The sequence below is a fragment of the Ambystoma mexicanum genome, chromosome 1p, assembly GCF_040938575.1.
Source record: "Ambystoma mexicanum isolate Mex_15411 chromosome 1p, UKY_AmexF1_1, whole genome shotgun sequence".
Taxonomy (NCBI): domain Eukaryota; kingdom Metazoa; phylum Chordata; class Amphibia; order Caudata; family Ambystomatidae; genus Ambystoma; species Ambystoma mexicanum.
The window spans coordinates 1,242,877,561-1,242,890,224 of NC_090921.1; the positions used below are offsets into that span (position 1 = coordinate 1,242,877,561).

Genomic DNA, 12,664 nt, shown 5'->3' on the forward strand with positions numbered 1-12,664 from the left:
TCTCCTAAAGTGCTGGTGTTGGTGGCCCTCTATGAAGCGCAATGTGGAATGCTATGTCAATTCATGCGCTGTTTGTGCTCAGGCTAAACATCGAAGAGGACGACCGGTTGGGCTGCTGCTTCCGCTTCCGTTACCTCCAAGACCTTGGCATACACTGACAATGGATTTCATAACCGATCTCCCCAAGGTACGAGGTTTTGACACCATCTGGGTGGTGGTGGACACGTTCACAAAAATGGCTCGTTTTGTTCCTTGTAAGGGTATTCCTTCAGCCCCAGTCTTGGCAGACTTCTTTTTTGAACATGTGTTCGTGTTATTTGGACTCCCTTCGGTCATTGTATCCGATCGAGGGTCTCAATTCACCTCTCGTTTTTGGAGGTCATTGACTAAATTACTTGGCATCGATACCAGGTATTCTTCGGCCTATCATCCTGAGACTGATGGGCAGACCGAAAGAACGAATCAATCTATGGAGCAGTATCTTCGGTGTCTTATATTACAGCAAGAGACCTCCTGGTTGAGCGCTTTACGGCTTGCTGAGTTCGCATACAATAACGCGGCTCATTCTGCTACAGGTTTTTCTCCTTTCTACGCCCTCTACAGCCAACACCCCAAGGTCTTGCCTGTCCCTGATGCATCTGTTTCTTCGAATCCTGCGGCCACGGCTTGTCTTTGGGATCTGTCTGCTGTTCATGCTAGTACTGTGGTCCATCTTACTGAAGCAAAGGCTTCTATGAAGGCTCGTATTGACGGCAAGCGCCTAGCTGCTCCTCCCCTGGTGGTGGGTTCTAGGGTGTGGTTGTCTTCACGTCACCTTCGCCTAGTGGGTTGCCGGAAACTTCTACCTCGTTTCGTTGGCCCGTATGTGATCTCTCAGGTTGTGAATCCAGTGGCTTTTCGTCTAGTTCTCCCAAGTTCTTGGTGTATCCATCCTGTATTTCATGTCTCTCTCCTCAAGCCTTGTCCTGATTCTTCCCGCCTCCGGGCCCCTGTTGCTCCGGTGTCCCTGGCCTCTCCTGATGTTTTTGAAGTTTTGGCCATTTTGGGTTCCCGTTGGTTTAGGGGTAGGCTCCAGTATTTAGTGGATTGGAAGGGTTATGGACCGGAGGAGCGCTCTTGGGTTTCCGCTTTGGATCTTGACGCTCCTCGGTTGGTGGCTCGCTTCCATAGGGATCACTCGTCCTGCCCTCGGGGTCGTGGGCTGTTGGGGGGGGCTATGTTAGGCGATCCTCTGCACACCAATCCACTGCACACCAGAATACTGCTCACATTTCCCCAACACCTCCCTCCAGGGTTCGAGGCTCGTGTGATTCGGTTTTCCCAAAGGACCGAAAGCTCCGTACCAGGTATGATTTACGGGCTCGATTGCAACCCTTCCTGCACTGGCAGTTGCCATGGAGAACATACAGCAGAAGAGGCGGCATTACATCTCCACGCCGATCGGTCACTTGCTCACGTGATCCAGATTGGCGTTCCTCACGTGACCTTGGTGGACGTCACATGACCCCAAAACGCTCAGTATATAAGGCTTGAGAGACGGAACACTCATTGCTTCTCAGCTGTCTTCAGACCCTGTTTGGCGTTACGTTTTGGTTTGCTTTCCTGGTTTACCTTGATCTTGGAACTCTCTCTTGGACTCCTTCGGATTACCCCTTTGTACCTTTGCTTGGAACTGTTTACCTGTTGCTAGATTTCGGACACGACCCTGACTTGCCTTTGGATCATCCCCTGGTACCTTGTTGAACTTTTATGCCATTTCCCTTTTTGGGATTCAAGTCACGCCTTCAGTCCTACAGGTGGTTTATCCAGCATCCACACTTGTCTGCGGTCCTCATGCTCTAGGGACCGCCTCATCTGAGTCTCGAACCTCCCTCCTAGGTTTCCTGGGTTTTCCAAACACCTGATAGGTAAGGCTATTCAGATCCTTTGGTTATTGTGATTGTATACTGTAATTGCCTTGTGCTTAACCTCGTTCTTTTTGACAGCAGCATTGGTGTTCCAGAGGTTCCGTGGATCCGGGAAGTAACATCTCCCACCTGTGGCCCCAAAGGTCGCACAGCGGGTTTCTTTTAGTCCCCCTGTGCGTCACTTGAGGACGGAGGTTTCAACGGTCTACACGACACTCAAGTCAGAACACTCTGCCACCAACCGTTATCAATCACTACATAGTCGCCTTGAGAAGGGCTTTAAGTGTATTCAGTCCCTGCCCCCAACACTGGGTCCTTTTCCTAACCACCATTTGGTCTATGCGGACGATGTGGGTATATTAGATAAAAACCCCTATAGGGCTACAAAACACCCTAACAGCCTTAATAATATTATATTCGATAATGATCTAATTATAAACTCATTCACAACTAAAATAATGATGTTTAATACAGGGAATAATACATTCAAAAATTCCAGCTTCAACTCGCATATTAACAATGTACCCCTCAAAGTGGTTGAAAATTGGAAGTACTTGGGGGTGACTGTTGCACACAATGTCAACTTAAGGTTGGCACAGAAATGTCTGCACACTAAAGCTCTAATTATTTGCTCCCAAATGATAAAAGTCAACTTTAAATAATATGGGAATTTCTCAATGTTGCCTTTGGTCTGCTTTTACAGGGTACAACTATTCCATCTTTAACCTTTGGAGCCAAATTTAGACTAGTCGAAATTAATTTGCTGAAGGCAAAATATGGAAACGCACACTAACCATGCCTAAGGGAGTGCCGATGCAAGCCTTTTCCTATGTACTTGGCCTGAAGTGCTTAAATGCTTACGTAGATTGGAAAACACTACTTTTTTCCACAAGGCGGCTAACCCTCTTCCTCCCTCTTTCTTTACCATATTATTTGAGTTAAAAGAACAACAAACTTGTGCTGTGTTTATCAATTGGTTGAACAAAGTCTCATCTATATTAAGTGGGCTAGACACCAGTGAGCACGATTTGGCCGACTTCCCCATGAAAGTAAATCCAAACTCGGACTAGAGAGGATTGGGTCAATACTAGAGAGGAGAATTCTAAATACAAATTGTTCCATTTTACCTGTGTTGGAGAGAAAGCTTTGGGCAATGTACCCCCTTATCTTAGAAAATCTCCAAATAGAGGCTGAAGAATGACATGTCTAAGACTAAGCATGAATCTCCTTCCCACACTGGATAGAAGTTGCATATGAAATAAGTCCCCAGATGTGAGAACAAGTGTAGATTTTGTGGAGATTCTGCACAGTTGGACGACTTAGAACACTGGATAATGATCTGGCACTCTCTACAAGATAAGCGTGCAATCTACTACTAAACATTTTCGATGCGCTTTAGTCAGATATCAAAGGATGAAATTGGGTAGATCATTGTTAATGGAGAATTGTGTTCCCTATCATTGCTGTGCTGCCATTTTTGAAAGACATCTTAGAATTATAAAGTTGTTTTAAAGAAATGTATCTTTATGTATATTGACCACTCCGGTGGTGATAGTGTGCGGTAAAAGTAACCTTTAACATACGTTAACATAAACATTAATTTGTAATAGCTTACATTTCTATTTTTATCAGCCATAGTATCTTTTTAATGTTTTGTATTTTTAACTAATTTGTCATTTGTAGGATGATTGTGAAAGGTTTAACTGTAACCATAACACAAGTAACAAAATAATTTTAAAAAGTGGCTGGACCTAGCGACTTCGCATCTATTGATCATCAATTTGTAGAAGACCTTTCTGATTTAAAATGTTCCTTCTTTTTTCCCAAGAAAAAGTCCTTTTCACTGACCAGCCTACTACTTCACAAGTGCTTTCTGCACTTTTGAAAAATCTAGTTGTGTCCATCCCTTGTTTCGGTTTAATACTAAATTGGGTTGTAATTTGAATTGATTTTACTTTCCAGCTTCTTGAGAGACATGGCTAGCACTTCCATATGTTACTCATGCAAAACTGCTCCCAGTTGCTGCTGGCATAATGCTACTTCTAGAATACTGCTTTTTGAATTGGGTGCAACATCCACACAGACACCGCGAGGAATACGATTTAGTGATACACCCTCAAAATAGGAATTGAGTGTGCATGCTATCTTCCACAATGACTGTTTGTGATCACCTAAGGCATGATGTGTGACACCTTCTGAAATGTGTGTGTGTGTGTGTGTCTGTGTGGATGTATGGGGCGGTGTGTGAGACACCTTAAAAAATAGGTTACATGCCACACTGAGTAATGGTGTATGCGTGTGGTATGATTCTCAAATATGTGTTGTGTGCAGTAACACTGCAGGCCACAGAGTATGCAGTATCACATTCACAACATGGAGCGCAGAAACTAATACCTAAGAGACTGCTCCAGAAAGAGGAGAATGTGGCAGTGCCCGTCACAGCACTAGGCATGGCAGGATTCCTCCGGCTGGTTTTCACACTGAATGTGTGTCCACTCTCTATGTCCACAGGTCCGACCACTTCAATTTCCACAACGTGCCAGTCTGGGAGTCTGAAACAGAGCAGTGCTTTGGTAAGTGAAATGTACCTGTATTCCTCTTGCACCACTAATTATTTAATTTTACTTCAGTTGAGAATTGCAATTCCCTAGCAGTTAAATGCTTCTCTATAGTATCCAGAAAGGCCAATGGCGAATTAAAGCTCAGTAAACAAGAATCATTTGCATTGATCAAAAAATAAACCTTCATTGAACTCTACAGGTTGGCAAAAGGCCTCAGCATATTTATAGAGACAGTCATCAAAGACAGACCCAGCACAGATAGGTTCACCCCTAAAGGCTTAACACATGATGCAGGTCCTCACCCAACATCAGCAACACATGTGAATTGAAAGGGTCAAGGACAGCAGACCTCACCCATATATTCTGACCCATGACAGTGGCCTTGACTCCACAAGGATAGACCCAAGATACCTCACAAGAATGTACATAGGACAGACCCAGGGTGGGGCCCTACAATGATGATCCCAGGAAAGAGATCTGTGCTCAATAATCACTCACGTCATAAAATGGTTCTGATTTAACAAAGATAGAGCAACACTAGATGGGGTTATCTTCATTGCAAAATGAGTGATCCAGGACATTGGCCCACAACCCACCAGGACAAATCCAGGACAGGGCCTGTGCGTCACAAATATGGACCTGGCACAGAAAGCTACACAGCACAAGGGTGAACATTGGCGTATACTCTCACCCAACAGAAGGGGCACAGGGCAAAGACTCACTTATTCTTACCACTTGAACATACCTAAGACAGGAGGCCCCCATATTCGAGGCACATCTTTTACTTTTTTGTATGGAAAAGATGGAATATTCTTTTCTAATATAATGCAGAACATGATTTACACACATTACAGAACATGATTAGACAAATAAGTGAGGAATGAAGACGATTTATAGAGTCACGTAACGAACGTAACCCCCTTTAGGAAGTTCCGGATTGAAGAGGCGGTCGGGCAGATTCTGTATAGGAATTAATTTACATTTATTCCGTAAGCTCAAATGATATGTGTTGTAGCAAAGGTCTACATGGAGCATTCCAAATTCTTGGGCCTTCATCTATGGCGTCAGCCGTATGTGATACAATGTATTCTGGGGGTGCGGATTCGATTTTAATTGGATGAGCAGAGGAAGTATCAAAAAGCGTAGAATCCTTTTTATCTGATGTATGTCATTGTTTTCATCATTGTGTGTGTGAGCTATTCAGTGCTTTGAGGCAGCCTTGTAGAGTTAAGGGGTATATAGGATCTTGAATGTTTGTTTACCCTCACAGAGTCCCAATGAAGGGTTATCACAGTGTGGACTGTTTGGAAGTTACCACTTTGGTTGCAGCATTTTGATATGTTATGTTATTTGGCATTTGTATAGCGCCTTTTACCATTTATATGATACCAAAGCGCTGTGGGTTGAACGCTGTCAGGGACTGCAGTCCAGGTCAGAAGAGAGAGTAGTCTAGTGTAGCAGTGTAGTAGAACGGGTGAACTCGGAATGTGTGCAGCCAGTTTGCAAAAGGTGTTGTTTAGCTGCATACAAGTGCTAGCTGTGATGCAATGGTTGTGGCAGATCAGTAGAATGTGTGCAGCAAGACTAATGGACTATGCTATTTGCATTCTGGCAGTGCAGGTGCTTGAAGGTGACGTTATGTATGCAGCCCGGCCGATTTCGAGGGGTATTAGCTGTGTTCTAAAGACTGTTGAGGGGAACGTGGATGTGTGTAAATATGTGTGCAGCTAGGCCGAATTATTCAAGGGGTGTAGCTGCATTCTATTCTTTTTTTTATTGCTGCAGAGGCAAGAGTTAGCATAGTGGTGTGTATGTCTGTGTGTTTTCCATGGGGGGCCTTGTTCATGTTCAGCTTCCAGTGCCTGTCAAGGGCGTGGTATCTCCTTGTTTCTTGATGGGTCTGATTGTTTTCGCGGTTGGTGACAGGCAGATCTGTCCCAAAACAAATGTTACTACTCTACAGGTGCTAGCGATGTCCACGGTCGGCCGTTCTGCCAAAGATAATAGCTATTTACAAGAATACAGATGAAATTGACAAATTTTGGGAAATTTGGAGCTGTTTTCTTGAGGTCTATTGCTGAATGTGAACTTTTATTCTGTAGCGATACATCCCTAACTTTGAATATTGGTTTTATGATTACTTACCTGTAATTTTTTTAAACGATTTTGTAATTACCTTCCATTTATTGCATTGTTTGCTGCATATGTAATTTTCGGTCTTTGGTTTCAATGTTTTCTTTCTTTTTCCTTTTTTCCTTTTCTTCTTCTTCTCTCCGTTTCATACACCTCTTTTCTTTCTCTTACATTTGATATTTGGACTTAGTTTATGATGAACTGTTTAATGTGGTTTGCTTTGGTTGACTATGCTTGTGGTTAATAGATAAGGAAATGTTTTGTTCTTATTTGTTGTTGTGAAAATAAAAATTTTGACCGACAAGTAGAATTCCTGTTAGGTAGTTATATTAGGACATTCCCTGATAGTTGGGATTAGCCAAGGGTAAGTGCTAGAACGCTCCTTGCTATATAATTCCCCACATGGTATACCGGATGTGTAGGATTAGCAAGCCAGGGCATTTCATGGGTTTATAGCGTAGTGCATATCTGCGGGGCAGTGATCAAGTTCATAAGTGCTATTAGTGGTTTATAAACCATTGATCAGCCCCACACCTCCAGCACACCAGAAGGGATCCAAACAGATTGGAAACACAAGTCAATTATAAACCTCCTTGTCCAATTTTGGTAACGTGGACGGATGGCAAGCTAATCTCTGCAAGGCCATGGATTATTGGTTAGTTGAAACACAGCGAAAATACAATTATTACTCAATGATGAAAAGGACTGTCAAGTCAAGGTTGTATAAAAATATATACTTTATTATTATTCAACAGACAGTTCTTACACACTACAAAAAACAACCCATGCAGAGGACAGAACATTTCAAGAAGGAAAAGGGATGCACTCTGGATACTGACAGGAGGGCAGTTGCTAAAATAATTAATCTCAATAGTTCAAGGATGGTTAATTTCAGCACAAAGAGGGCAACGAGTCATAAAATGTCACTTTGGGCCTTCAGAGAAGGACCAGGGGGACAGACCCAACCTCTATGTACCTTGTGCTTGTAGATGTTCTTGGTGTTCGACAGCGTTGAGTCGGTTTCAGGGCACTTTTCAGCTCCTGCAACAGAGTTCAAGACGGGAGACAGCTATAGGTATCAAACGTCAGGCAGTTCAGTGAGTGAGGCTGGACGGACAGCTGCAGGATGGCGTGCACAGAGGCTCAGGAACAGGAATCATCTCAATGCTGGTTTGGCGGGTCTGAAGTACTGGTCGAGCCATCTCGGATGGCATGAGTGACTGTGGCGTGACAATAGTCAGTGGTTCAGTCGGTTGCAGCTCGAGGGGCTCGACTGCCTCAAAAATGTACTTAAAAGTGAACGCCGCTTGATGCTTGTTGGTGAACTTCTCCTAGCTTCTTTGCTTGGCTTGTGTCTTCCATTAAGGTGGATGGCCCGAAGCTGAGGAGAGTGTTGCAGTCAATGGCCTTGTCCTTTGTTTGGTTGAGAAACTCTATGACCCTTCCCACCTCAGAAGCTTGCTTGCAGAGCCTAGCATGGCATGCTGTGCGCTGGTTGGGTACCAGTTCTGGAGCTGTTTGGAGGGTCCTCTGGATTCATTATTTCCCTTGTTTCCCTGGAAGATGTTTAGGCGAGGGATCGTGCTACCCTCTTAGAATTCCTGGCCTTCCTTCACTGGTTGAAGATGTAAGGCAGACTGTACCTTCAGCCAGGGTGCCAATGAGTTATTCTTGCTACACCTTGCAAAGTCTTCAAATGTTCTCCCAGGAGAGGGGCTCTGCCCTCTTTTAAAGCCACATGGGCCCAAGTGATTGGTGCAGGCTAAGCCAAAGTTAATGAACCAATCCTGGCTCCCCACAAATGATCTTTTGTTATGCCTGAGGTCATAGCCAGAGTGCTTTGCAACTAGAAAGGTAAAGGGGTGAAAACGTGTACTGCTAGGTTCCACCCAACTTCCAGTCTGTTGTGGATCATAGGGTCTCTCTTGTTAATTGAGCCTGTGGTTCCTGATCAAAGCACAAGTCTCCCTTGAAGTTGTGGCGAGAACAGACGTTCTGTCTCCATCAAATTATATACATCTACCCTATGAAATGGGGGTCCCCTGCAGGGGTTGCATACTGTAAAAAGTTGTCTCAGACATAACAGTTCAATGCCTTTCATGCTAAGGGATGGGAACTGATTTCAGGTTGACACACATGCATATCAAAAGGTGTTGGGTTTCCTCTTGCAGGCCTGATTCAATTAACTTTCATCAATATGCGCTGTCACCCGCAGGGCAGACAACGGATAGGGCAGATCCATGAAGCATTTGTCAGTTAATGAAGCTGGCCATGGCAGGAGGAAGATTTTCCCTTGCCCCTTCCGGAGATGCTTTGATATATCCGTGGTGTCACTTTCCAACCGAGCATCAGAGGAGGACTACGCCTGTAGTTTGTATCCATCCAGCGTACAGGTGACTATGTGTTTTTTGTGCTTCGAGCATAGGACAATTTGTGCGGATTAGCCCCACACATTTTCTGGAGGTTTATGTCTCATCATTGAATTTCTTTATAACATTTTAAAAAAGCCAGTTGAGCGCACACTCCCCGTGCAGACCGTTGAATTCCTCACAGAGGGGATCTAGATGGTACATATATCTGGCTTAAGGGTGTGCTGATCGCCATGGTTGTGTAAGGGTGTGGCTAGCGGTGGGCAGGTGGAGGCACTAGGGGTGGCTATGTAAGAGATGCAACTGTAGATGGAAAGGCTAGGTTTGAAAGAGTATGATCAGTGCGCGAAAACTCCCAGAGTTGAGGCAACAGTGGCTAGTTGAAATGAAATGAGGGAGAAGGGGGCAAAACAGCAAAGGCAGTAGCACCTAGATTGGGTACATGTGGATCGAGGAAGAAGGGCCTAACATGGGAGCACAACAGTAATTGCAGTAATACCTACATTTGGGACACCTGGATAGAGGGAGAAGGGCCCAAAATGGGAACAGAACAGTAATTTCACTAATACGTAGATTTGGGACACGTGGATAGAGGGAGAAGGGCCCAAGATGGGTGCCCAACAATAAAACCAGTAACCCCTAGATGTGGGATACTTGGACTTACAATGGGGGCGCAGCAGTATCTGTGGTATTAACTAGATTTGGAATACCTGGATAGACGGAGAATTTGCAGCAATAATTAGATGTAGGAGAGTAATTTAAAGATGGCCCCCTGATTCGCATTCATTGAATCGCTTCCTGCCCCGGAGAAACAACATGCAGATTGGGCAAGGCCTCCCTCTTCTAGGCCAATCACATTGCCAGCAGGCTAATCTAACCTACATGCCAAGGCCTCACTCCTGGCTCCTGACTCCAACTCCAACTCCTTCCTCACTAACACCCAGCACATCGTGGACACAGAGACCAAAGGGAAAGGCCGGCCAGAGGCCTCCCTCTCCCACACAAGAAGTCCGCCGAGTAATGATTCCTTAACAACAAAGGTAAGCCCCTGAGGCTACATCAGCACGGTTGATCACTGCACCACCGACTTTCCTTTTATAAAAGGAAAGTAACCAGCATTATTCTTTGCTTCCTGCACAACATCCTACTGCTGCTGTGCCATGTGTTTGTCCCCCATGGGAACTTCGTACAGAAAGCTGCCTTGCATCAGCTTGCAGACACAATGAGTAATTTAAACATGGCCGCCTAATTCGCATTCATTGCAGCGCTACCGGCCCCGGATAAACAGCACCCGGATTGGGCGAGGCCTGTTTCTTCTATAACAATCACATCACCTGCAGGCTAAGCCGGCCCATATCCCAAGGCCCCACTCCTAAGGCTCCTGTCTGAGCCGTTCCAAGATCGGATGAGCCACGAGCAGAACCGTTTCTATTCCACAGCGAAAGCTGAGGCTGACGCCCCTTACAATGGCAAGACTTTGCCTTTCGTCCTAACATCACTGGCCAATCTCTACCCGGTTCCTCATTTCGTCCAATGACCTACCCCCTATGCTGTACACATTGAGAACAAACCCACCACCCAAGCAATCTCATGATGCCTCCACCCCACAAAGTGAAGTTGACTGCACCACCACAAACTGCCTCTGCCTATGTCCACAGATTGAACCTGTTGTGCACGGAAATCGTTATTGTCATAAATATGCTCTTTTTCCCTACACTCACATGCACCCTGACTCACCCATTCCTATGCCTCACAAGCACCTTTCTATTGGATTCTAGTTATGTTCCTAAATTGATTCCATGTGTGTTTTTAAATTGTTTCTAGGAATGTTTTTAATTGATTCTAGGTGTGTTCTTAAACTGATTCTAGGTATGTTTCTAAATTGTTTCTAGGTGTGTTTTATAATTGATTCTAGGTGTGTTTTTAATTGATTCTAGGGGTGTTTTTTAATTGATTCTATGTGTGTTTTAATTGATTCTAGGTGTGTTTTTAAATTGTTTCTAGGTGTGTTTTTTTATTGTTTCTAGGTGTGTCTTTTAATTGATTCTAGGTGTGTTTTTAATTGACTTTAGGTGTGTTCCTACATTGATTCTAGGCATGTTTTTAATTGATTCTAGTTGTGTTCCTAAATTGATTCTAGGTGTGTTTTTAATTGATTCTAGGTGTGTTCATAAATTGTTCTAGGTGTGTTCCTAAATGGATTCTAGGTGTGTTTTGTCTCCACTTTGTGCGACGCCTCACATGCACCACTAGATGAGTGAATACTGATCATACTCACGCGCAGCTAACCAACAGCAGACACCTGCTGCCAATAGTCTCAGATATGCCCCACTATATCGCTTCTAGCTGTGCTCAACCCAATTTATCTTGATTTGCCCCCACAAACTGCCTCTATCTATACTTACTTGCACACCTGACCTCAAACACAACTCTTGACCTACTCAGTTGCACGAACCTAGGCCAACCCCGCCATCTATGTATTCCCCCTCCCTACACAGACGCTGTACAACCACAGACTAACATTTCTGTGTGCCAGCACCTTACCAACTCCCCGCCCCTGTCACTCAAGAGGCATGGCCACAAGAAATCACCTACTCGGCCTGCATACCCATACCCCAGCATCTAAACTCAGCCACGCCAGCCTGGCCCCCCACTAGCCCAGCAGCAAACCTAAAACCTGCCCAACTACACACCCACAATTTACTGTACCCCTACTTCCCCCACATCAGCACACAGAGAGTCCACTCCCTCCCACCCGAGTCGCTGCTCTGCCCCATTCAGCCCGCCCTCACACACCCAAAAAGAACTGTCTCCCTGCCTAAACTAAGGAAAGAATACACCACACTTATGAACCTAGGCAACCCAACATTCTCATTTGGCATCCTCTCTAGCCAACTACCCTGTGATGCAACTGCCACAGACGCCCCCCCAGACCACCAGAAATACACCTGAGCCTCCTTAAAACCACTCAACAATCCTCCATCGTACCTGACTGGCTCTCTTGCCTGCTATCCATGCACAGCTGCAACTGTACACACCTATTTGGATATACCCTCCTCGTATTCGCTGACCTCATGCCCACTTCCAATTACCCAACTCCAACCTTGGTTAATCCAACTGCAACCCCATCGCTCCTGCATGTTACTCCTGCAACTCCTCTGCACTCGAAGGTGGATCTATGTAATGACTACGACCCCCAGAATTCCGACGGCTGAAAAGTCAGACTTTATTTGTATTTCTTTTTTCATCCCCCTTTACAACACATACATATGTGGGTGGAGACCCCCACAGCGCCCCATACTACTATTATATCCCATACCCCTCCCAGATATATATGTGGTGTGGGTATTCTGAGGGTGACATTTTGGTGCATTTCCCTTGAAGGCCGATGCTAACCTGTCACATGTTATCTGAAACCATAGCTTCAATACCTTCGCCCAGATTTTATCCAAGCTAAGTATAGCTCACTCAGCCAGCCCACCTGCCACTACTACTTGGGATCTCAGCATGCATCTCATGCATCTCAGCATGGGTGCATCTCAGCATTCTGAGATGCACCCATGCATCTCAGCAACCCTCTGGCCTCTCTCCAATGTGCCCTCATTAACGCCCGCTCCCTCCCAGCAGATGCTCTCGAAATCTGCGACCTGCTCACTGCACACAACCTGGACCTTTTAGGCATCTCCAAAACATG

General features: G+C 45.0%; 1 protein-coding gene across 1 annotated transcript in view; it reads right to left on the reverse strand.

Moving 5' to 3' along the window:
• The window catches only part of ASPDH (aspartate dehydrogenase domain containing), a 575,720-nt gene that overhangs the window by 22,825 nt on the left and 540,231 nt on the right, over positions 1-12,664 (reverse strand). Inside the window, exon 7 of the mRNA XM_069605013.1 lies at positions 4,302-4,459. Coding sequence (XP_069461114.1) covers positions 4,302-4,459 — 158 coding nt within the window. The remainder of the gene's footprint in view (positions 1-4,301; positions 4,460-12,664) is intronic.